Raw genomic sequence first — 27,711 nt, 5'->3', positions numbered from 1 at the left:
TAGAAATATTTATTAATTTCCTATAATAGATACACAGTACAGTGTTAAGAAAGTCATTAACAGATAAAATGGAAAAGCAAAAATAGTTGTTCTGTTAATATGGTGAAATGTACAGATGATTTTTCTCACCCCCTTGTTAATTTCTTTAATACTGCTACAACTCTTTTTAAATTGAAGGACATTACAAAAGAAATTATTGCCAGGAATTAATTGATAAATAAATATCCTCAATAAGTAAGAGTAGGTAACTTTATCTTCATAGGAAAATATCCTAAAGATCTATATCCATTTCAACTGATTTGTAGAACTGAAAAACAAAATGCCAGCTGGATCATTAATTACTTTTTCATTCCTTTGAGTTCTGGAGTCTACCTCTTAAATAAAGGACCTTGCTCCATTAATAATTCTTTCTTGGGTAACTATACTCTTTCCTTCTCTACAAGCTCCTTCTTAATTCAGCTACTTCCTAATTCAAGCCTCATACAGCTTTAAAATACTGACCATGTACAAACAGAAAATAAGACAAATAAAAACTCCTCCATCACCCATTATCTTCTTTACCTACTCTCCTCCCTCAATCTTTCCTTAACCTTCACACAAAGCTAATCCTAGCTACAATAGCTTCCTGGCCTCCCACATTCAGTACTCCAACCCTGTAATTAGGGTTTTGCCCCTACCTGCTCCACACAAACTGGCTTCCCTACAGTCACTGGTAACCAAGACGGCTATTTCCAATGAATCCTTTATAGTCACTACCTTATTTGAACCTTACAGAAAGCTGATAGTGTTCATTACATCCCATCCCTGAAACCCTGTCTTTTCTATTACACTACTTTTCTAGATGCCCTGTATCTGACAGCCCTACCTCAGGCTCTTCCTTTGGTGATTCATGTCCTTCTTCTCCTACTCCGTAAAAGTCTCCTTACGTCTTTTTACTTTCTATATACTTTCCCTGAGTGACTTAATCAATTCCATGATTTTAATTTTTATAAAGGAGGATTTACCTAATACCTTCAATTCAGAGTTCCCTCTAGAATTCCAGAGTCACATATCCAATTGGATATAACTTGGCTGCACCACTGGCACCTCAAACACATGTCTAAAACTGATCTCGGAGTTCCTGTTGTGGCTCAGTGCTAATGAACTCGACTAGTATCCATGAGGATGCTGGTTTGATCCCTGGCCTCGCTCAGTGGGTTAAGGATTCAACGTTGCTGTGAGCTGTGGTATAGGTCGCAATTGAGGCTCAGACCCCACAGTACAGTAACTATGGCGTAAGCCGGCAGCTACAGCTCTGATTCGACCCCTAGCCTAGGAACTTCCATATGCTGTGGGTGCAGCCCTAAAAAAAAAAAAAAATAAAAAGACAAACAGGAGTCCTGTCGTGGCACAGTGGTTAACAAATCTGACTAGGAACCATGAGGTTGTGGGTTTGATCCCTGGCCTTGCTCAGTGGGTTAAGGATCCGGTGTTGCCGTGAGCTGTGCTGTAGGTCGCAGATGCGGCTCAGATCCCGCATTGCTGTGGCTCTGGTGTAGGCTAGTGGCTACAGCTCCAATTAGACCCCTAGCCTGAGAACCTCCATACGCCGTGGGAGTGGCCCTAGAAAAGGCAAAGACAAATAAAAAAAAAAGACAAACAAACCTAATCTCATCATCTTCCCCCCAAAATTTCTTTCCCTCTATTTACTTTATCAAAGCACGCCATCATCTCGCTCAGTTGCCCAAACCAAAAGCCTAGACTTCTTCTTATTCGCCTACTTAACCAAAAGCTGTTAGTCACCAACTCGTCTTGATTCTAATTCTCTCAAACCTGTCCCTCTTCTCATCACTTTCTTCTAATATTATCTTTCTAAATGTACCCCCCTGATTCCAGTTAGGCCCGCTTCCAATATATATTCTTCACTATCCCAAAGTAATTGTCAAACAAATGTTAAATCTTATTAAGCCTAGTATTTTATTTTAAAAAGCTATGAATATCAGGTTAAGATTCAAACACCTTAATTTAGTATAAAATAACATTATCTGGCCACTGCCTAGAAGTTAATGGGGACCAACAGTGCCCCAGAGAAGACAATGGCATAAATGCTTATTGCAATCATCACTCCTCTCCCACCAATTCCATGTACAAATCAATTCTCCTTACAATAATCTTTGCAGAGACAACAGACAATATTACTATTCAAGGCCAGGCTTTCTCTGGTACTAAGATATGTGAGCCAATTGGTAGGAGTTAGATCTGATTTATTATATTAAAGTTTGTATCATCAAGCAGCTGTTGTAATGAAATTTAATAAATTCTTCATCCCAATAGAAAGGCTTCTGTACAATGGTGGCTACAGAATCAGACAACTGGGCACGGATCTCAAATTTCATCTTAATGCAAGACCAAACAGGTGTAAATGTTAGTTCAAAAACTACATTCAAATCTAGTTACCAAAAATCCCCTTAAAGAACTACCGCCAAATATTTGCCAATTTACCAATGTGACCATACACTTTCTGCTAAGCTTAAAACATATGTAAATATGCCTAATAGAGGTTGAGGAAGATTCTGAAATATGAGCCAAAGCAATATGCACTTGCTGACAATAGTTCACTGTCTTCAGAAATATCATTTTCAGGGCATTACTAAGTTTGTAAAGAGCTATATAGGTTGTTGAAACTTTAAATATGTATTTATTTTAAATAAGTTTAATTCCACTTTCCCTTTTTAAATAGAGGTTTTAAATACTACTAGAATTTTAAAAATGCGAAGGCCTTCTAATTAAAGACAGGACAAGGTTGAGTGAGAAACAGCGGCAAAGCAAACATACGTGGCCTGGTGGTGCATGCATCGGTCGCTTCAGGTCATTACGTCCTCTACAGGCTCTGATTACAGTTTTGTGACGATGCAAATGTATTTCTGCTTCCAACTGGTTCCAAAGCTTATCATGAGCAGGTCCCTTCATATCTCGTCCTAGTAACTGAATTTGCTGGACCCTTCATAAGAATTAATTAAATTAGTTTTTCATTATGCATACTATAGAAAGAATTCTGAAGAATTACTCAACACAGCAGCTTCTGCATAAATCTAAGTTAGTAATAAAATTAATACTCAGGAACCACCTTATGTTTCTCAGACTTATAAGGGCATAAAATTCTGAAAAGGACAGATGTTTTCAAGGGAAAACCATTCTTTTTTGGAAAAAAAAAAAAAAAGAATGAATGAGACCTTGTTTACATTTCATTCATATACATCTTAAAAACAATTTATGACCTAGTGCCAATTAACACTTTTCATGTTTTGCATGCAATCAAGATAGGTCATCAAACTCAGAAACCACTGAACACTAGTCTTTATTGATTTATTTTTGTGTTTTTGTCTTTTTAAGGCCATATCTGCAGCATATGGATATTTCCAGACTAGGGGTACAATCGGAGCTGCAGCTGCCGGCCTATGCCACAGCCACAGCAACTCAGCATCTGAGCTGCGTCTGTGACCTACAGCATAGCTCATGGCAATGCTGGATCCTTAACCCACTGAGTGAGGCCAGCGATCGAACCTGTGTCCTCATGGATAATAGTCGGGTCCATTAACCACTGAGCCACGACGGGAACTCCCATGCTAGTCTTTAAATGAGGCTAACTGTACAAAACATTTTTTCCAATGACAGTTTCTTTTTACAAAATGATTATTTAAAATGGGATAAAATTAGAAAATGTGCACTTCAAGATAAATTATTTCTATCTGCTCCTCATCAGTTTTTAATGATACAAAAATAAGGAGAAAATTACTTAGTACCAATAATGAATCACCAAATTTGTGAATAATTTATTGTAAAAATTAATGTGAGAACTTCACATAATTACAATAAAAACCACTGTCATTCCAACATGTTTCTGAGATGCAAGAAACATTGGGTTACAGTGATCACAGGAAGAATTCCTATGGAAGTCATGCTATACATGGGAACATCATCATCTGTCATGGTGTCAAGGCGTGAAATGGTGAAAAGTGCAACTCTAAGAGTAGCATTTCACAGTAAGTTACCAGTAGTGTGTGCATGTGTAAACTGCAAATACTTATTTAGTATGGCTAAATAAATCTGCAATACATAAAACTATCAATATTAAGTTAACAACTATAAGCTAAAATCAACTACAAAATCACCCTTAGGACAAAAATTAATATTTCATTTACCGTAAGAGATAAGAGTCAACCTCTTTAAATCTGCAACTGGTCACCTAATAGCTCAAGAGTATTCATTTTTCACATACCTTCCTGCCAGTTCCTTATCCAAGTACTTGGCAGCCAGTCTTGCCCCATAAACTTCAGCCTGGAGGACAGCTATATGTCTACGGAGGGCTTCATTCTCTTTTCTCAACAACTTCACTTCAGCTTCAAGTTGAGCTTCTTTCATTTTCTCTTTTTTGTTTGCTTCAAGCTCTCTCTCCTATTGCAATTAAAAAAAAACAAAAACAAAAACAACCCAATGTAATGAAAATACTTTTAAGACTCTGTAGTGACAATCCATGTTCCTTAAAATACAGAAAAGCACACAATCTATGATACCAACAATGAAAGCATACAATAAAAATTATCACTTCATTTCTATAAAATGGAACACAAAGATCTGGATTCACTTTTTTAAAACTAGTACCAGAAAGTGTTAGAATCACTTCTAGAAAAGTTAACAGTATAACCTGAGGTAACTTGATCCTGAAGATACTAAGACTAATAGTCTTCTCTAAGCTCATGTTAAGCTCATGTTATCACATACTAAAAGGAATGGCTTCAATGAATAACAAATTATTCTCTACTTTCTAAAACTGACTCAAGACACTAGATTAAAATAATCACTCTGTGGTTGTGCCCAAACATGAAAATAACTCTAATGGAACTATCCTATAAGTCAATATTATTCAGTTACATAGAGATATATTCCATAACCAATTTATTTTGGAAGATTATAAGAAACCTATAATGCTTAAATTAGAACAGAGAGTCTAATTCTTTTAAAATATTTTATGGTCATGGAAAAATGCTGGCAACAACTGCATTAAAACAGTTACACATTCAAAAATGTCTATAGATAAGTATATTTATGGTACAGATTATCACTGAATTTTGGGATCTGGCTCATCTATTTGTCCATATGTTAAAGTGACTGAAGAACTGTTTTCTGAGGAAAAATTACGGGCCTTATTTGCCTACTATAAGGTCAGATGGCTATCCATTTTCAGCTCTCAAAAAAGGATGCCATCCCATGCTCCACTTGGCAGATTAACCCATATATGCAAAGTTATAGGTACTAGACAGAGAATATAATATAACCTCAAGATCTCTGCCATCAAATATTTAACACCAGCTCACATGTGAAGTAATTTTCAATTTACCTTCAAAGTATAAAGTACAAGTATACCTATTCCTACAGATCAAGGGTTACAAATGTGAATGCCTTTGGAATCCAAGCACAGAACAGATAGGCAGAAATAAGACAAAATGGAGAGGAAGACAGACAGTACAAAATCCTGCCTAAAAACAGTCAAATTCGAATTCAAACACACACCCTGACTGTGTGGCCAAATAAAACCCTACTGAGAGTTGGATATTGGCTCTGAAAGATCTTTGAAGTGTTATTTTTGGATCAAGAGAACCTTCCAATATTGTAAACTTACATTTATCCTGAGTAGGAGTGTTTCTATTGACTTAGAAAATTGCTTTTACTAATTTACAGAATCTATAAATGCTGTGAAAATATGGTTATATTTATTGATGAGATATGGATGACAGTGTTCATTAATACTACCATGTCCCCTTTAGGAGATTTAAATAAAGAGCTAACTCAGCACCAGGAAAAATGTTTCTCTTGAGTGAATGGCAAATGACATTCTAATGTATGAGTAGTGATTACTGTAATTATTTCGCTTCTTATTGTAAGCTAGAAACAAATGTAAGCAAGCTTCTAACAATAAATGTAATCTATTTTGGTACTAAGTTCAGTGTCTGCTTTGGTCTACCTTTTTGACAACAGTATATCAACATATGATATATTTAAACATCAATATATATTGATGCTTACTCAAATACAGGCAGTGAGGGAGTTCCTGCTGTGGTTCAGTGGTAATGAACCTAACTAGTATCCATGAGGATGCAGGAGTGATCCCTAGCCTTGCTCAGTGGGTTAAGGATCCTGCACTCCTGTGGCTGTGGTGCTGATTCGACCCCTAGTCTGGTAACTTCCATATGCCATGGGTGAGGCACTAAAAAGAGAAAAAAACAAAACAAAACAGCAACAACCAAAAAAAAAAAAAACCAAATACAGGCAATGAATACCACAAACTTAAAAACAAAAACAAAAGCATAAAGCTAAAATGAATGACAACTAACAAATGCTAACTATAGTTATCACTTCTTGATTAAACTATTTGTCATTACATATGTGATAAACAGAAGGAAGATTAATTAGCAGGCTTTCCAATTTTTGTGAAAAACAAATATAACTATTAAAACATAATTTCCTGCAGCATATGGAACTTTCCAGGCTAGGAATCGAATCAGAGCTGTAGCTGCAGGCCTATGTCACAGCCACAGCAATGTGGGATCCAAGCCACATCTGCACCTACACCAGCTGGATCCTTAACCCACTGAGGGAGGCCAGGGACTGAACCCACATCCTCATGATACTAGCTGGGTTCTTAACCTACTGAGCCACAACAGTAACTCCTTTAGATGTTGTTTTATAAAAATATAAGGAACTAATAATCTAGAATCCTCCTTTTACAACTTTGGAGTTATTAAAATCTCTATTTCAGAATCTCTTTCCTTTTAGGGCAGGTATTGGTTTCAAAAGAAACCACAGTTGAGGCAACATGAACAAAACTTTTTTTTAAATGACATTTATTGACATTTATGCTGTTTATTTCAGAAAGAGTTCCCAGGGAGTTCCCATTGTGGCACAGTGGAAACAAATCTGACTAGGAACCATGAGGTTGTGGGTTCGATCCTTGGCCTCCCTCAGTGGGTTAAGGATCCAGTGTTGCCATGAGCTGTGGTGTAGGCAGCAGATGTGGCTCAGATCTGGCATTGCTGTGGCTGTAGTGTAGGCCAGCAGCTGTAGCTCAGATTAGACCCCTAGCCTGGGAACCTCCATATGCCATGGGTGTGGCCCAAAATAGACAAAAAAGAGAGAGTTTCTAGAAGACTAAGAATTCTTTGTTTATGGGCTAAATAAATTTTATGTTGAGGATTATGTACTTATAATTACTTTAATGAGCTATTATATAATATTTCATTTATATAATGAAATCTGAGAAACATATTAAGCCACCACTCTGCTTTTTTTTTTTTTTTGGTCTTTTTGCTCTTTCTTTGGGTCGCTCCCGCGGCATATGGAGGTTCCCAGGCTAGGGGTGGAATCGGAGCTGCAGCCACTGGCCTACGCCAGAGCCACAGCAATGCGGGATCCGAGCCGCGTCTGCAACCTACACCACAGCTCACAGCAACACTGGATTGTTAACCCACTGAGCAAGGGCAGGGACCAAACCCTCAACCTCATGGTTCCTAGTCGGATTCGTTAACCACTGCGCCACGACGGGAACTCCCCACTCTGCTTTAATGATTTAAACCCCTAGTGAATCTTACAAACTCCAAGCCTGAACTTAACAGATGTAAGCAAGAATAGAAAGCTTACACTTTTAGATTTAAAGGAAAGAAATTTTTTTTTCAGTTAATCTGTTCATTAGGTAGCAATGAAGAAGTTAACTTTGTATTCAAATATCCAAACAGTATATTTTCAAAAGAAGCAAAAGTCATATGACACCCTGGAACCTGATTTAGTTGTGGTAGTAAAAAAAAAAAAAAATATTAAGAATTTATATATTGTTATTTTCTAAAATAAATTATGATAAAGGGTTTCAAAATTCAGTTGTTTCAAAGGCCACACAATTATTCTCAAGACTGCTTTAATATTATAACATGCAGTGGATGAACAAGAAACCAACATGCACGTTCTTTCTCTGTGAATAAATTCAAATAGAAAAGAAGAAAAGAGCTAGGCCTGCATAATGTATCTTTACAACACCAAAGTGGGAAAACCAATTGTTCTTTTAAAGTAGAGGTATGAGAAAGTTACAAAGCTCAGAAGTTATCAAAAATTGATGGGTTCTGCAAATAATGACAACTAATCACAAACAAAAGAAAAATCTTTTAACATGAGGCAAAAAAAGAGCAATGGGCTACCCACTGAACTTTTGGCACATTAAAAAATTACCATCAACATCGATTTTAAATACAAGGTGACAACATGTAATATGCAAATAAAGCACTAAGAACACGTCAGCATAACATATTAAAGCAAAACAGAAACAGCATACTTACCAGCTCCTCCACAGAGGGGACAGACTTAAGATAAGAAAAAAGTTTTATAATTAGAAAAGATCAAACAAATAAATGTATTTAGTGGTGCATTTATTACAAGGAAAATCCCCATATGTTGCATATCACTTGGGCAGAGTTATTAGAACAAATATATTTGCTAATCCATAAGCAACAGTAACTGTATAGTTTTAGATTAAAATTTTCTATCAAAATTAACATGCCTCGTTTAGTGCCTTTCCATTACAGTACCATGTTTCAAATCTAAAGTTAAAACTTCTGGTGAATTCTTTTCCAGTGAAAATGCACATTGTTTCTCAATGTTATTAACAGTTATTAACATCAAATATTCCAAAGCAGTTATGAAAGACTCATTTCAGTTAAATGTATATAACACTAATAATTTAGATTTACAGAATTTCAGAATTTAAAAGGACTCTAGAAGAGTGTAAATATTCATTTAAATAAATTCTGAAATATCAATATTAGAAACCAATTAACCAAATAGAATTAACTGAAAACAAGTAAAACTTTAAAATGCATCACTCTCACCATCAGTACCATTTCATTTCCTGCCTCTTCCAAGCTTTATCTGTCATACTTATCACTGTTCCCCTATAGTTAACAAAGTGTCTGGCATACAGTACACACATTAACACATATGAGGTTAAACTGTGACTTCAATTCTATTTAAACAACTTATGGAACATTTATACAATGAACACTATGCTAACATGACAAAGCAATCAGTGGCAGGGAAAATACTTATATTAAGAACAAAAGAAAAAATTTGCCACTGGTGGGCACCCAATTTCATTTTCCCCTTCTTCTCATTAACAGAACTCCAATTTTACTGTAGGTGGCCATGTGACCAACTAAGGGACTGACATGCAGCTAGGGATAGTCAGTGAGATGGCTAAATGACTGGCAAAAAGCTGAGGAGGATCTTGTGAAAAGGTCTTTAAAGAAGGCTAATGTGGCTGGGAAGCATCATTTTGCCCTTTTATTCTTCCTTCTGCCTACCCGGAATGAATATATGAAGAAATTCCAAAGAAAGAAACCATGATCTAAAAATGGCTGAGCACAACAGAAAAAGGAAACTGGATCCCTGGTACCTATGAAGCTATCATATCAGCTCTGGACTCCCTGCCTCAGGACTTTAATTGAGAGAAAATAACTTGTATTATTTAAGAATAATTCCAGCGTTACCTGGGATATCTGTTTTATGCAACTGATCATCTTTAGACAGTGGATGATTATGATGATTTTTACATTTCCTGTATTTTCTAAATTTCCCATAAGCATATATGAACTTTTATAATTAAAAAGCCTCATTAAAATTGTCTTCTTCAGTCTCTAAAATATATGTAAGTATATGTTACTCTCTAAACTACTTACCAATTTTGCCTTTATGGTACCAGAGTCAACACTTTGACCAGTTTTAGCATGAAGCTGAAGCTGAATGGAGTGCAACTGTAAAAGCTGATCATGTACTTCTTTCTCCAATACAACTTTCTCTGCTTGGGTCTCTGTCAGTTCAGATTTCAGATCCACCAACTGTGCCTTATGAAACATCGACAATAGAAAACATTAGGTATGCTTCATAATACCACTTATATGTGGAAACTAAAACATGGCATAAATAAACCGATCTACAAAACAGAAACAGACTCACAGACATAGAGAACAGACTTGTGGTTGCCAAGGGGGAGGGAGAAGGATGAACCAGAAGTTTGGGGTTAGAACACGCAAACTACATTTAGAAGGGTAAACAACCAAGTCCCACTATATAGCACAGGGAACTATATCCAATCTCCTGGGATAGACTATGAAATGATAGAAAATATAATAAAGAATATATATGTGTATATATATATATGTACACACACGAGTCACTTTATTGTACAGCAGAAATTGGTACATTGTAAATCAACTATACCTTAGTAAAATATTTAAAAAAAAAAACAAAAAAATTAGGTATGCTCACTTTTTTTTTAATTTTGACTCTAATAATTATTATTCAAGAATGAAAGCGAGACTATCTTTCAAATGAATGAACACTAGAAGACCATTATGATAGAGCTATAGGATATCCATCTAAACTGACATAAAACCAAGAGTACAAGTAAGATATGAGTAGAAAGAGAACTCTACCATAAACTGTCTTTTGATAACAGAGAATGCTAGTTCCATTTTACTTTGCTTAAAGTTTTTCAGTTTCATTTTTATTTACAAAGTTTATGAAAACATATAGGTATAGGATGGTTCATCATCCTATTGAGACAATAAATGTGCTACAGTGGTCCACTAACATTAAGAGTATCTTACAGGAGGAATTCCCGTCGTTGCTCAGGGGAAACGAATCAGACTGGCATCCATGAGGACGCAGGTTCGATCCCTGGCCTTGCTCAATGGGTTAAAGACCGCAGAGCGTTGCCGTGAGCTGTGCGGGGTAGGTTGCAGACATGGTTCAGATCTGGTGTTGCTGTGGCTGTGGTGTAGGCCAGCAGCTACAGCTCTGATTCAATCCCTAGCTTGGGAACCTCCACATGCCGTGGGTGCACTCTTTAAAAAAAAAAAAAAAAAAAAGTATCTTACAGGAGAGGTCAGTCAATAAGTGCTGCTCTGTCTTCACCTCAGAATATACTAGTTCGAAATCAGTCTAACCAGTATATAGTAGTTGCTTTAGGAGCTAAGGTACAAACTACTGAGACTACAGTGGGCCCAAAAGATCAGAGTTCTGTGTAAGCTATAGTTGTAACAGTATAGCAGAACAACTCATCAGAACCACTTAAACAATCAATCTGAGGGTTTTCATTTTTCACAATTGATACTTTGTTTTGCAAATGTGCATAGGAGGTATCCCCTGTGTGCATTTAACCTTCCCAACTAACCAGTAGATCAAAGCAAGGCTTTAGTTTTCTAGTCAACAAATTTTTTTTTTTTTTTTTTGCTTTTTAGGGCCACACCTGCAGCATATGGAAGTTCCCAGGGTAAGGACTGAATTGAAGCTGTAGCTGCCTGCCTACACCACAGCCACAGCAATGCAGGATCTGAGCCAAGTCTGAGACCCACACCACAGTTCAAGTAAATGCCGGATCCCCAACCCACTGAGCAAGGCCAGAGATTGAACCCACATCCTCATGGATACTAGTCAGATTTGTTTCCACTGCAACAGAATGGAAACTCCTCAACATAACTTTACTAATAAGCATCCAGGGGCCAAAAAGTATGCTGGCCCAAAGGAAAAAAAATAAGAAAATACTTTCTAAATTATGGATTATTGTTTATGCTCTTGATAAGCCTTCTTTCAACTGAGGCGATAAATAGGCACTCAAACCAACTAAAGAAAAGTGTGGTAAGTTACAGATATATTTAGAATTGGTCAGGTCCCAAGGAATTCAAAGTAAAGGAAAATTTAAAGAAGGTGAGTGAGGAGTTCCCACTGTGGCGCAGCGGAAATGAATCTGACTAGTAACCATGAGGTTATGGGTTCAATCCCTGGCCTTGCTCAGTGGGTTAAGGATCCCACATTGCCGTGAAACACGGCTTGGATCCTGTGTTGCTGAGGTTGTGGCATAGGCCGGCAGCTGTAGCTCTGATTTGACCCCAAGCGTGGGAACTTCCATATGCTGTGGGTGCAGTCCTAAAAAGCAAAAAACAAATAAATAAAAATAAAGAAGATAAGTGAAGAAAAGGGAGTTCAGATAGGCTCTGAAGTTAAATGAAAACAAGGACAAAACAGAAGCAGTAAAACAGTCAAGAGATAAGACCAGCAAGGGCAGATACAAACTAGAAACAACTTAGGTAAATCCTGAGTATAAAGACCAAAGGACCGGAATTTACCTTAATCTCCCAAATGCACCAACTGGTGCTTAGTATGTAAAAGATCCTCAATAAGTACCTTTAAGCTGAAACAAATTCTAATACTAGCCTTGTGATTCCAGATAAATTTTTCTGTCTCCATTCAAGTTTCCCCAATTTTAAGATAGGAGAGTATCTACTAGGTATAAAATAAATAAGATACAAGGATGTAATGTATAGCAACAGGGAATATAGCTAATATTTTACAATTTTATATGGAGCATAATCTACAAAAATATCAAATCACTATGTTGTACATCTGAAATTAATATTTTAAGTCAACTGTATACTTAAATAAAACTATTAAAATAAAACAGATAATTCATGGCTTTGACAATTTTCATAAGATCATTAATCTTTTTTTTTTTCTTTTTTTAGGGCCGCACCCTTGGAATATGCAGGTTCCCAGGCTAGGGGTCAAATCCCAGCTACAGCTGTCGACATAAGCCACAGCCACACAGGAACTGAGCCATGTCTGCAACCCACACCACAGCTGACAGCAATGCCAGATCCTTAACCCACTGATCGAGGCCAGGGATTGAACCCACAACCTCATGGTTCCTAGTCATATTCATTTCCGTTGTGCCACAATAGGAACTCCAAGATCATTAATCTTTTTTTTTTTTTTTTTTTTTTTTTTTTTTAGGGCCACATCCGTGGCATATGGAAGTTCCCAGGCTAGGGGTCTAACTGGAGCTGTAGCTGCGGGCCTATGCCAGAGCCACAACAATGCCAGATCCCAGCCACGTCTTCAACCCACACCACAGCTCACAGCAACACCAAATCCTTAACCCACTGAGTGAGGCCAGGGATCAAACCCACAACCTCATGGTTCCTAGTCAGATTCATTTCTGATGCACCACAATGGGAACCTCCCAAGATCATTAATCTTATACATGAAAGTACTTACTAGAATATGAAGATGTTGTTAGCAAGGACACTAGACTAAAAGAGGAGCTGTACACTGACAAATCGGTCCAGTACAGATGGGGAAGTGAAGCTAGATACAACAAATGGCTTCTCGTAATAACCGAAACCGAGATTAAATCTGGTAGGAAACCACTACATGCTCTCAATAACAATTTTGGTTTTTAATAACAGCTTTATTGATATATAATTTACATACCATAAAATTCACTCTTTTAAAGTGTACAATTCAATGATTTTCAGTATATTTATAGAATTGTGAACCATTAACACCATATAACTGTGGAACATTTTCTCTCGATAACATTTTAGCCACACAACATTTGCAAGTAAGGTGGTAATGACAGGGACACTAGCACACCCCACATGGCTTTCTATGGAATACAATTCTGGTGAGTATATAACTAGGACAGAAACTTCCAGTTCAGAGTACAAATATGTTAAACCTCAGTAGAAAAGGCCAGTTTTCCCAGTGATTATAGCAACTGACACCTGTCATTTATGAGAACCCCTGGTTTTAAAACCTTGCCTTCAATTGATATTGTCAGTCTTTTTAACTGTAGCGATTCTGGTAGGAATGGGGTGGCATTGTGGCTTTAAAAGTAAAAAAGTAAAACTTCTTGGGAATTCTCTCATGGCACAGGGGGTTAAGGATCCAGTGTTGTCACTGCAGCAGCTCGGATTGCTGCTGTGGCATGGGTTCAGTCTCTGGTCTGGGAACTTCCACATGCCAGGGGTGTAGCAAAAAAAAAATTCTTGATTACTACTATGTTTGACCACATTTTCATATGTTTATTGACCCACTGGATACTCTTTTATGAAGTACCCATTTTTCTACAGGTTTGTCTATTTCTTCTTACTGATTTATAGGAGTTCTCTCTCCACACACACATACACACATAGATATAGAACATATTATTGTGAATATAAACTCCTTTATTGGATATAAGTTGCAAATACTTTCTTCCATTCTGCAGATTGTCTTTTAACTTTCTTAAATGTATCTTTTGATGATCAGAGGGCTTAATTTTAATGTGGCTCAATGTGTCAACAGTTTCTTCCCCTAAATTAAGTGCTTTTTGGTCTGAATTCTACCTTATCTGTTATCAAGTTTGCAACTCATATTTTCATTTTATTTACATTTACCTGGTATAATTTTATTTATTTATTTATTTATTTTGCCTTTTCTAGGGCCACACCCAAGGCATATGGAGGTTCCCAGGCTAGGAGTCTAATCAGAGCTGTAGCCGCCAGCCTACACCACAGCCACAGCAACAGTGGATCCAAGCCACATCTGCAACCTACACCACAGCTCACGGCAACGCCAGATCCTTAACCCACTGTGCAAGGCCAGGGATCGAACCTGCAACCTCATGGTTCCTAGTTGGATTCGTTAACCACTGAGCCACAACGGGAACGCCTAATTTTGTCTATTTTTAATCTTTGTATTTTTCCTTTTATAGAAGTATACACCATGTATACATGCAAAGTCGTAATTGATCACTCTGATTTTAAAGTACCTGTTTTTTAGTATTCTGGAAGCTTTGTATAATTATTTTAATAATTTTTAGATAATATCTTTAATTTCCTCTTTTGATATTTAACATCCTTGCTATGAACAGTCATTAAACTATTAACATTTTCTTTCCCCTTTTCTTACTCTTCTCTAGTATCTTAATAAATTATCATCTTGCTACTTCAGCTAATAAGTATGAGCAACCGTTAAGCTTATACTACTTTCGAGACACTCTCTTCTCCTTTTTTTTTTTTTTTTTTTTTTTTGCTTTTTAGGCTGCACCCACAGCATATGGAGGTTCCCAGGCTAGAGGTCTAATTGGAGCTACAGATGCTGGCCTAAGACACAGCCACACCAGATCCGAGCCTAGTCTTCGACCTACACTACAGCTCATGGCAACACCAGATCCTTAACCCACTGAGTGAGGCCAGGGATCAAACCCACAACCTCATGGTTCCTAGTCAGATTCATTTCCGCTGCGCCACAATGGGAACTCCCTAATTATCTATTTATAGTCTTTATATCTGAAGTCAGTTTTGCTGGATATAAAAATCTTAGACTCATATTGTCTTTCCTTGAGGCTTTTTGTTTTGGCCAAAACTGCAGTATATGGACGTTCCCAGGCCAGGGATCAAATCCAAGCTATAGCAGTGACGTTAAGTCACAGCTACAGCAATAAATCAGAGTTCATTGACAGAAGTTTTAAATATTTGCTTTGTTTTATGATTCTTCAGGGACTTCAATTATACCAATATTAATTATTCTTTCCCTTTTATAGTTGCAGTTTCCTCCCAAATCCTTTTTTCCTCTTGTATATGCTCCTTCTCTTCCTATATTGCTTATCTTTTATGTTCCTTCCAAATTAAGCTCCTTTTTTTTTTCGGTCTTTTTAGGGCCGCACCTGAGGCATATGGAGATTCCCAGGCTAGCGGTCCAATCTGAGCTGTAGCTGCTGGCCTACACCAGAGCCACAGTAACATGGGATCTGAGCTGCATCTGCTACCTACATACACCACAGCTCACGGCAATGCCATGGGATCCTTAATCCACTGAGCAAGGCCAGGTATTGAACCCATGTCCTCATGGATACTAGTCGGGTTCTTTAACCACTGAGCCACAACGGGAACTCCAAGCTCCGTTCTGAAATGATTTTTTTCCCTATTTCTTCCCAAAGCTCTACAAGCATTTTTTAAATTTTATTTTTATTTATTACTTTATTTCTGAGTTTTCCTATCTATGAATCATTCTTTTGTTCACAGATGAGTAACATTATTAACTTCTTTTAGTTTATAACACAGTTTAGTTTCCATTTGCTTAGTAGCCTTATTTTTCTGACATGCCTTTATTGTCCGTTGTCATATTATTATATTAATGTTTACCTTTTTTGATTACAGTGCATTTATACGAGGTTTAAATAAAATCCTTTTCTGTTATTCATGTCTAAATGAAATAGGTTTCATGTAGTACATGTTCTGTAGGAGACTTCCATGAAGGGGTTTGAAGTGAGCATAAGCAGCTTTCCTAGCTTCATGGCTAGCAGGCTCCCTCCTCTGGCCTTAAAGTGAACTATTTAAAATCATGGCCTCTCTGTAGCCAGAACCATTGTTTTAAATTAACCTCCTATGTCTTCTACATACACTCCAAGTATTCATCCCCATCTTGAATACAAACTCTCTTCCCTTCAAACTTCATATTTCTGCCCTGCTCAATTTGGATTCTATTTCTATCAGCCTTTCTTTCTTTTCTCCTTTCTCTTTCTTCTGTGTTTTCAGGGCCACACCCATGGCAAATGGAAGTTCCCAGGCTAGAGGTAGAGTCAGAGCTGAAGCTGCTGGCCATAGTGACAGCCACAGAATCTCGGGATGTGAGCTGCATGTGCAACCTACACCACAGCTCACCATCAATGGAACCAGGTCAGGGATCAAACCCACATCCTCACAGATACTAGTTAAATTCAGTTCCACTGCGCCACAATGGGAACTCCCACAATGGATTTTTTTCTTGCGTAACTTTACTTCTGTTTTACAAAAGATTTTTTTTTAATTAATTAATTTATTTTTTTGTCTTTGGCCTTTTGAGGCAGCGCCCAGGGCACTTGGAGGTTCCCAGGCAAGGGGTCTAATCAGAGCTGTAGCTGCCGGCCTACGCCAGAGCCGCAGCAACGCCAGATCCAGGCCATGTCTGCAACCTGCACCACAGCTCCTGGCAACACCAGATCCTTAACCCGCTAAGCAAGGCCAGGGATCAAACCTGCAACCTCATGGTTCCTAGTTGGATTCATTTCCACTGTGCCACGATGGGAACTCCCAGATATTTTTAAAATTTAGAACTATCCATTCATTGTGATCTTTCTCAGACCAGAAATCCTCTGCTCACATTTTCACTGCAATAGAAAAGCTATGATGTTCTAGTCCAGCTCTGCCTAACAGATACATAGTGTGAACAACACACATAATTTAAAATTTTCTAGTAGCCACATTTTAAAAAGTTAAATTAAACATGTCAAATAAGTCTATAATATATGCTACTTAACCCAACAAATCTAAAATACTATCATTAAAATATATAAAACAATTATCAAAATATTACCTTTTTTTTCATACTCAGTCTTCCAAACCCATTGTGCATATTACACTTAGAGCACATCTTATTTGGATCAGTCACATTTCAAGTACTCAATAGCCACATCAAGACAGTAACTAAAGTAGTGGGCTAGGCCTTTTATTGCAAATCTGAAGCAGTAAAAAATTTCATTAATTTAAATGCTAAAAGAAATAATACTAGTACTTGACCCTGTTCTTTAAATATAAGAAACATACGCAGGAGATTAAATAAAGTGAACTTCATTTCCATTGCCTTCTAGAACAGCATCTAAGTTTAATAGTTTTTATACAACTTTCACAAATACCCCAACCAAAAACCCCCCAAAAGAAAAAAAACTTTAAATGTATGATTAAAACGTATTATAGACCTTCATCAATTTAACAATTTCCCACCAAAAATAAATTACAAAAATTTTAAATTACCTATTACTAGACAATGTTCAGTACTCCCTGAAGACTACTCCTTTAAAGTACAAACAAGCCTTCCTAGAAAATCCTTCTTAGTAAAAACAAAACAAAAACCTATAAAGTTTTATAATCTTTGAGACAAAGTGATCACAAAAGGAAAATAAATACTTGAATAATATCCATCCTTTTTGAACAATATGAAGCGTATACTAAAGTAAACCTACACAGAAAATGTTTAAAGTAAGTCATTTAATCTATAACAATTCTTGCCTTTTTTTTTTTCATTACTTTGACTTTCATTCTGAATTTGTCTTACTGTTTCTTTGTGGTGTTGTCTAACATATTCCTCTATTCCTTATATTTCCTATAAACTGGAAGTAGATCTAAAGGTTTAGTTAGATTTACAGTCAGCCCTCTATATCCACACATTTTGCATCCACAGATTCAACCAACTGTGGATCAAAAATATTTAGAAAAAAACCCCAACAAGCTCCAGAAAGTTCTAAAAAACAAAGCTTAATTTGCCGCATATTGGCAACTATTTACATAGCATTTACACTGTAAGGCATTTTAAGTTACCGAGAGATGCTTTAACATATATAGGAAGATTTGTGTTGCTTATCTGCACACACTACACCATTTTATATAAAGGACTTTAGCAGCCATGGATTTTGGCATCTGCAGGGGTGGGAGGTGGGAGGCCTGGAACCAACCCCTTGCAAATACTGAGGGACAACTGTACCTAAATGTCTATGGCAAGAAGTACACTGTGTGTTTCAACAGGCATTTGCTGTCTGGCTGTCCTACCACAATTAATGTTTCAAACTAAAAATCTCATGATTTATTAATAACTGAGTAAAACTTCTTGCATTAAGAAAGATGCTAAAGAGGCAGAAGTGTTATCTTTAATTAATTTGGCAGACTAATATTCAAATCAGAAATGTATTCTAAAAGAGCAAAGAAAAACAGGGTAGAATGCAAATCTTCCCAAAGTGGCTTACTGTAAGCATGGACTCTTCATTAAGTGATATTACTTCTCAAGAGGTTATTCAACTTCAAAACAAAATTCTTTACAAAGTAAGGATGTGGGTATGAAAATACAAAGCCCAATTTTATTTTTTCTGGAATACAAGTGTCTCAAATTTACTCTAAATTCAATAAAATTTTTGTGTGTAGGTTTTTTTAAATGATTTTTATTTTTTCTGTTATAGTTGGTTTACAGTGTTCATTTAAATAACTTTTCTTGTCTATGATATAAACATTTTGGTTGCTAAGAAAGATTAGTCAATGGTAAATTTTATGTCAAGATTAGAAATTTCCTTATTTTATTCAATAGCTACCTTTCTAAGATCACAGAATTTTATAATTCAAAGAGACCTTAGAGAATATAAAGACTATGACAATTACTATTTAGATAGTAAAACTAAGGCCCATCCAGGCTGCTTCTATTTCTAGAGCTACCCAAGTGACCAGTGGCAAAACAGCACTTTGAACCCAATTCTTACTCCCAGGGCAAGGAAGTGGAAGTGTTATCAAGCAGATAGCCATAAGGAAAAATGTGTTTCTATAGATACAATACCTACATTTAACTTAATATTTACAGCTACCACAAAGCAAGCATCTACCTATCATATGGCAGGCATACACATACCATGCATCATCTGTAATTCTTATCATGTTCTCCCTCTCTCTTTTTTTAATAGTTAAGGAAACTGGAAGTCAAGGTTTAAGCAATTTGCCTAAGATCACACATGCAGTAAATAATACTCCAAACTAGCCTGGCCATAAAAAGGTCTGAAGACCTTTTACTTCACTGTGTTTACATTGGCCACACTGTAACTAGCAAACAGTGAAAACTAATAAATTGATTTCAACATTCAACTACTAAATTCAAACTACTAAAGTGATATACAAAAATTTTTTTAAAAACCTAAACCAAAACCAGTTGAACTCTGTCTTACCTATAGACTTCGTTTGGGATCCCATCTTTTCACTTTCACCTACATTTGATTTTGAGGCTTTATATTTACAGAAAAAAATAAAACAAAGATGACCATCAAGATATTCTTTGCCTAGAACTCAATAAGGACAAATAGACCTAATTCTAGGAGGATCTTTGAGCCTTAAGACATGGCCTTTGCTTGACCTAAGCCATTATCAACACACGATGAGATTTTCTAAGGCAGTGAATTCTCAAAATAAGGTCCCTGGATCTCCTCTATCAGCTGGAATGGAGTGGGGAGATGTATGAAAATTCAGGGCACACTCTGCAACATAGGATTGAAGTAGTCCCAGAAATGAAAAAAGAGAGAAACAGTGTATCTAATTAAATTTTTAGGATAATTGTTGCCATTTATTCATATTTAATGTAGTCATTACTATTCTATTTCTCATCTTATACTCTTTTAAAACATCTAAACTTTTTTTTTTCCTTAAGGGCTGTACCCGTGGCATATGGAAGTTCCAGGGCTAGGGGTCATATCTGAACTGCAGTTGCCTGCCACCCCATGCCACAGTCATAGCAACGTGGGACCCGAGCTGCGTCTGCAACCTACACTGCAGCTCGTGGTAATGCCAGATCCTTAACCCACTGATCAAGACCAGGCATCAAACCCGCATCCTTGTGGATGCTAGCTGGGTTCATTTCTGCTGAGCCAAAACAGGAACTCCTTTTTTTTTTTTTTTTTAACTTTTCCCTCAAGGTAATTCCTAATATAATTCTTGTCTACTGGATTCTACTCTGTGGCACCGAAATCAAAGTAATTTTTTATTCAGTTTCCTATTATTCCATCCTGTCCAGACTTTAATCTACTGTCCATATAATCTTCTAAAAATGCACAACGGCTGCATTTTTTCTCTCTAGGTAGACCATGTCTTAAGGCTCAAAGATCTTCCTAGAGTTAGGCTAGTTTTTATTTTACTGTCTTATACATAAAAATGTCAATTACTTTACCTTGAGCACCCCTCAAAAACCCCTTGTTTTGGGAAAGATTAAACTAAAACAAGAAATTAGCAAATATCAAGTTGTACAGTAGGGAACTTAGATTCAGCTCAACCATTAGTTTTGGAATTTCATACACCTTTTTTTTTTTCCCTTGCTTTTTAGGGCCACACCTGAGACATATAGAAGTTGCCAGGCTAGGGATGGAACTGGAGCTGCAGCTGCTGGCCCACACCATAGCCAGAGCAATGTGGGATCGGAGCCACATCTGTGACCTCCACTGCAGTTCACGGCAAAGCCAGATCCTTATCCCACTGAGTGAGGCTAGGGATTGAACCCGCATCCTCATGGATACTAGTCGGATTCATTTCTGCTGAGCCATGACAGGAACTCCCATACACCTCTTTTGATAACATTTTAGAAGGTCTAAGCTAAGAACCTAAATTTAAAAATCTGGTAAAACATCTTTATTTTCGAAGTGAAGAAACTGAGCCCCAAATAGATTATGTGAGTTGCCATATTACAAACTGCATGGGATTAAAATCCATACCTCCTGACATCCTTTATAATTCTGGCAGTAATAGAACAAAAAGGTAAAGAAGCAGTCTGAGTTCCAAATGAGACCACATGCTCAAATCTCAGAATCAAACAGGGCTCAAAACAACAGACTGCTCTGAACATCTTCCACCTAGCCAGTGCTACTCCATACACACCCAAGTGCGTGTGCACACACATACACATACACACTGGAAGTCACATATATGCACAGGCATGCACAGACACACACACAAAAGCACGAGTACTCCAAGTTGTTCTTTGTAAGAATTACAAAGAAAATAGTTGACGACATATAGCAGTTTAACTGTTATGAATCATAGCAGAGAAAGCTGTTGATAAAGATGTAAAATATTATCTCACAGTTACCAATAAATGCTTCTACACTTTTTGTTTTAAAATATATGTACAGGAGTTCCCGTGGTGGCGCAGTGGTTAACGAATCCGACTAGGAACCATGAGGTTGCGGGTTCAATCCCTGCCCTTGCTCAGTGGGTTAACGATCCAGTGTTGCCGTGAGCTGTGGTGTAGGCCGCAGACGTGGCTCAGATCCCGCGTTGCTGTGGCTCCAGTGTAGGCTGGCAGGTACAGCTCCGATGAGACCCCTAGCCTGGGAACCTCCATATGCCGCGGGAGTGGCCCAAGAAATGGCAAAAAGACAAAAAAAAATAATAATAAAAAAATAAAATAAAATATATGTACAAAAGGTAACCATGTCACAAAAAAGGAACAATTACGCTTTTAGACATCTGTACATTTTTGAAGATTTGCAAATGAGGGAGTTCCCTTTATGGCTCAGTGGTTAACAAACCCGACTAAGATCCATGAGGATGCTCACAGATGCGGCTTGGATCCTGCATTGCTGTGGCTGTGGTTTAGACTGGCAGCTGTAGCTCCGATCTGACCCCCTAGCCTGAGAACTTCCATATGCCAAAAAAAAAAATGTGCCATTTCAATTTAGGACGAAAAGTACAGATTGGAATTTAAATCTCTAGCAGTTATATCACTTAATACCAAAATTTTAAATTTATCATCTACACCCACCTACTTCCTAAAAGGCTTACTTTAAACTTCCTAAAAGTTTACTTCATAAAGTCAATGAAACAAATGTAAAATATAATTACAACAGAGATGACAGGAATCACTACAAAAAATACCATCTGACTACAAATTATGAATACTGAGTTTCCTTTACAAATTATGTAATTCTCCTTGCCTCATTTAAAAAAGCAATACCAGAATTCCCGTTTTGGCTCAGTGGAAAGGAACCTGACTAGTATCCATGAGGATGCGGATTCAATCCCTGGCCTCACTCAGTGTGTTAAGGATACAGCATTGCCACAAGCTGACCCCTAGCCCGGGAACTTCCATAACCAGCAGGTGCCCCCCCCCAAAAAAAAAGCAATGCCATTTTATCTGGTAAGATCATCTTTTCTTCCTGCATTTAAACTTTTGAAAGAATCTATCGTAGAAATTCTTATATAAAAGATCCAAAGCTGCCTGACAGTCAACAGAAGCAGAAACATTCTTCACATGGCCTTTTCTCCTTTATGACAAAAGGGGATAATGTAACTAATGAAAGCATTTTGATCCATTCTCTTTGTTTTCTTCTACTTCCTCATAACAGCCAAAGTCCTAGAGCTCATTTAATCTAACCCACTCCTTTCATAAAGAATCTTTCTCTAAGAGTACTGTTTTAAAACAAAGACTATGACCAAATAAAAAACATTCAAAGGTCAAATATGAAAATCTCTGCCATCCCTCAAGATAGGAAATAATATTCCTCTTTATTACGAGTTAGCTCTTAAAACAGATTGTCCATTTGGCTTATGAAAGTTCTGTGAGAAAACCCTACCTATTTGCTCCAATTTCCAACTCAAGCCTAAAGACCACTAATTTCATGTCATTATTTCTCCCCAAGGTTCTACCATTCAAGTCAAGCAAACATTTTTATTTTCAGTCTTCTACACCACCACGCATTCATTCAACAAGTATTTATTAAGCAGCAACTATATGCCAAGCACTGGGCTGGGTTTTAGGGGTACACTGGTAGAAAAAACAAATGCGGATCCTGCCTGGCAAAGCTTGGAGTGGTCTTGCACAGGAGGCAACCTGAAAAGAAAATGAATGGCACATATAATAATAGCAGTAACTATGTGCCAGGCACTGTTTTGAACATAATCATGTTTTAATTGTCCTAATCCTCACAATAATCCTCTGAGATACTTTCTGTACTGAGAAGGAAAGTGAAGCACAGAGGTTAGGTAACTTGTCCAAGGCCACTACAAAATCAGTAGTAATACAGACAATTACAAACCATCATTAAGCTGTATGTAAGAAACTAAAAGAGAATTAGCCATATGGGAGCATATGGCTTCCTTCTGGGAAGTGTTTTGGTTATTATCAGCACAGCAGTTCTCACAGGTCTGTGACACCATTTCAGGGCATCCATGAGGTCAGAACTATTTTCGTAGTAAAAAAATATTGTCTTTTTCACTGTGTTGACATCTGTACTTAAAGGTGCAAAAGCAATTACGAATAGACTGCTGACAAGTCAATGCAGTTGCACCAAACTACCAGTGGTCACTGTACTTTTCACTACCACTCACTCACAGTCAAAAAAATCACTTAAGAATGTCCTTGAAGGAGTTCCCATCGTGGTGCAGTGGTTAACAAATCCAACTAAGAACCATGAGGTTGCAGGTTCAATCCCTGGCCTTGCTCAGTGGGTTAAGGATCCAGTGTTGCCATAAGCTGTGGTGTAGGTCACAGATGCAGCTTGGGTCCTGCGTTTGCAGTGGCTGTGGTGTAGGCTGGCAGCTATAGCTCTGATTGGACCCCTAGCCTGGGAACCTCCATATGCCAAGGGTGCGGCCCTAGAAAAAGGCAAAAAAAAAAAAGAATGTCCTTGAAGAAGCAGTAAAATTATTAATTCTAAAAATCTCAACACTTGAGTAAATCTTTGTAATATTCTATGTGATGAAATGGGAAGTATATATAAAGCATATTCACTGCATAGCAAACATGTTGTTTCAAGGAAAAGCATTTAGGCAACTGCTTGAGTTGCCAAGCTGAAAAAAAAAATTTTTTTTGGAATATCATCTTTATTTCAAAGAATTGTGGTTATTAAGAATATATTTGGCAGACATGTTCTTGACAATAAAGTGAACCTCCTATTTCAAGGAAAACAACTGACTGCATTTGTTGCCAATGAAAAAAATTTGTGCTTTCAAGTGAAAGTAAGAATTTTGGAAAATCTGAATCCATCAGCATAAGATTGACAGCTTTCCAACACTTACAGATTCTTCTGATGAGACTGGAGACTTAACAATTGTGATTTTCTGGAGTTCCCTTGGGGCGCAGCGGGTTAAGGATCCGGCATTGTCACTGCAGTGGCTCAGGTTACTGCTGTGGTGCAGGTTTGATCCCTGGCCAGGGAATTTCCACATGCCATGGTGCAGCCAAAAAACAAACAAACAAACAAAAAACCCAACTGTGATTTTTTGATAATGCATAATGAGATTGTATTTGGAAAATCTGGATAACTCAAAACAAACCGGAATTTTCAAAATGACCAATGCACAATGTTAAAATCATGCTTTGGTTAAAAAAAAATCCATTCGAAGACTACACAGATAGACCAATATACTTTAAGTAACAGTGTATGAAAATGTTTTTGAAAGTCTGACTCCATATTTTAACTAACCATTAAGAAACTACCTTTTACTATCAAAGAATATCCACAATTATCTGAAATGGCCATTAAATTATTTCTCCCTTATCCAGTTACATATCTCTGTGAGGTCAAATTTTCTTCCTACACTATAAACAAAACTACACAACTGAATGTAGAAGCAGATGTGAGAATCCATCTGTCTTCTATTAAGCTAGATTTTTCTTTTTTTTCTTTTTTTTTGGCCACACTGTGGCATATGGAATTCCCAGGCCAGGAATCAGATCCAAGCCACACTTGCGACCTAAGCCATGGGTGTGGCAACACTGGATCCCTACTGTGCCAGGCTGGGGATGGAACCTGCATCCTGGCACTGCAGAGACCACCACCTATCCCTCTGTGCCACAGCAGGTACCCCTAAGCCAGATTTTTTATTTTAACATAAAACAATCCTACTCTTATAATGTTGGGAAATGTAAGGGGTTTTTGTTCTCTTTTTATGGCCTCACCTGTGGCATATGGAAATTCCTGGGCTATGGGAGCTGAAGTTGCAGACCTATGCCACAGCCATGGCAACACCCGATCCTTAACCCACTGAGTAAGGTCAGGGATTGAACCCGCATCCTCACAGACACTATGTCAGTTTCTCAACCCGCTCTGCCACAACAGGGACTCTGCTTTTTCTTTCTTTCTTCATTAATAATGACATTTATCCAGGGATTGAACCTGCATCCCCATGAACACTAGTCAGGCTCCCTTCTGCTGTGCCACAATGGGAACTCCTACTGTTACTATTTTTAACTGATGTGATAAATATTTAAAGTTTTCTTATCTAAAGTTCTAATACAGTAAATCAAGTACATATAATGCATGTTAAAAAAAATTCTTTGGGGGAACCTTACAATTAATAATGTAAAGGGGCCCTAAGACCAAAAAATTTAAGAAATATTGTCTCAGAGTTTCTAAAAGGAGACCCATGTGGACTGAGCCATAGAAAATAAGAGGAAAGAATGGTCAGATATGTCACTGGAGGGCTATCCAGAGGCCAGATCATACAACTCCTAACAGAGATAAGGAGTCTGAATTTATTTGAAGTACAAGTGAGGAATTTAAAGCAGAACAACATGATGAAATTTATTTTTTTTAAAAGGGAGCTGTTGGAGTTCACACTGTGGCTCAGAGGGTTAAAGACTCCACACTGTCTCTGTAAGGATGCAGGCTCAATCCCTGGCCTCACTCAGTGGGTTAAGGATTCAGCATTGCCACAAGCTGTGGCATAGGCATAGGTCAAATGCGGCTCAGATCCAGTACTGATATAGCTGTGGTGCAGGCCTCAGCTCAGATTTGCCCCCCGACCTGGTAACTTCCATATGCTACAGGTTCAGCGTGTAATATGGGAGACAATGTGACCGAACTAGAGTTAGGGAATTTGAAATGGGGACAAGTAGATAATGTGTGATACATTTTTAAAAGTCAAAGTATTTTAAACCTAACAGAGTTCCCTTGTGGTGAAGCAGGTAAAGGACATGCCATTGTCACTGCAGTGGCTTGGGTGGCTGCTATGGCACAGCTTCAATCCATAACTCAGGAACTTCCACATGCCATGGGCACAGCCAAAAAAAAAAAAAACTTTAAATCTCAAAATGAAGTTCAAACAATATAGAATATTTTCTGTTTTCATTTTAATGTTAAAGAACTCAATTGCTCTATGATCAAACCAGAGGTGGGGTGAGGAGAAGCAACCGACCCAACATTTTAGAAATGTCACAAGTATACTAAATCCATACTCAATACTCTAATATAATAATATTTAAATTTATTTTTAGTCACAGTTTCAAGTTTTTCTTAAAATACAATATCATGAAATAGTAACTCAAAAATCACTTCTTTGTGAATGATTCAATCATTCAATAATGTGATGGGTGCTATATTAGACACTATGGATAGTAGAATCAAAAAACAGACACCATCCCATCTCTCATGAAACTTGTATTACAGAATGATTTATTGGTAATCTTTGAGGATTCATGAGGCAACTAAAGCTGTTTCAAATAGTTTATTCATTCAAATAAACATTTATTGAATATACACTATTCCAAGATCTGGAGACAAAAATGATGAATAAGACACAGATTCTGCCCTTGAAGATTTTATTGTCTAGTAGAAAGAGATAAAAATAGATTTCCAATCATAATACACAGTATTGTAAACACTATCATAGAGGCATGTATGATGTATGAATTCAAAAACAAATGAAGGCAATCAGAGAGAAGGTTAGGCCCATCCATTTTGCTGCAAATGGCATTATTTCATGCTTTTTAATGGCTAAGTAATATTCCATCATATATATACACCGTATCTTTATTTTTTTTTTTTTCGCTTTTTAGGGCTGCACTCAAGGCATGTGGAGGTTCCAGGCTAGAGGTCCAATAGGAGCTATACTGCCGGCCTTTGCCACAGCCACAGCAACTCGGGGTCTGAGCTGCATCTTTGACCTATACCACAGCTCACAGCAATGCCAGATCCTGAACCCACTGAGTGAAGCCAGGGATCAAATCCGCAACCTCATGGTTCCTAGTTGGATTAGTTTCTGCTGTGCCACGATGGGAACTCCTACACCATATCTTCTTTATCCAATCCTCTGCTGGACATTTAGGTTGTTCCCGTATCTTGGCTATTGTAAATAGTGCTGCAATGAACACTGGGGTGTATTATGTTTTTGGATTATGATGTTCTCTGGATATACACCCAGGAGTGGGATTTCAGGATCATATGGTAGTTCTATATTTAGTTTTTTAAGGAACCTCCATATTGTTCTCCATCCATAGTGGTTGCATTTGCATTCTCACCAACAGTGTAGGAGGGTT

General features: G+C 37.4%; 1 protein-coding gene across 2 annotated transcripts in view; it reads right to left on the bottom strand.

The window, feature by feature from the left end:
• Positions 1-27,711, bottom strand: part of GOPC (golgi associated PDZ and coiled-coil motif containing) — a 46,523-nt gene that overhangs the window by 11,033 nt on the left and 7,779 nt on the right. Inside the window, exons 2-5 of one of the 2 annotated variants that reach the window (XM_003121242.5) lie at positions 9,756-9,920; positions 8,361-8,384; positions 4,259-4,434; positions 2,815-2,980 (exon numbers count right to left, since the gene is read on the bottom strand). In XM_003121242.5, coding sequence (XP_003121290.1) covers positions 2,815-2,980; positions 4,259-4,434; positions 8,361-8,384; positions 9,756-9,920 — 531 coding nt within the window. The remainder of the gene's footprint in view (positions 1-2,814; positions 2,981-4,258; positions 4,435-8,360; positions 8,385-9,755; positions 9,921-27,711) is intronic. The other variant, XM_003121241.5, reaches the window with a different exon arrangement.

This window comes from Sus scrofa, chromosome 1 (assembly GCF_000003025.6).
Source record: "Sus scrofa isolate TJ Tabasco breed Duroc chromosome 1, Sscrofa11.1, whole genome shotgun sequence".
In the NCBI taxonomy this organism is placed as follows: domain Eukaryota; kingdom Metazoa; phylum Chordata; class Mammalia; order Artiodactyla; family Suidae; genus Sus; species Sus scrofa.
The sequence above is the reverse complement of the archived record's forward strand: the minus strand, read 5'-3'. Positions and strand labels throughout refer to the sequence as shown.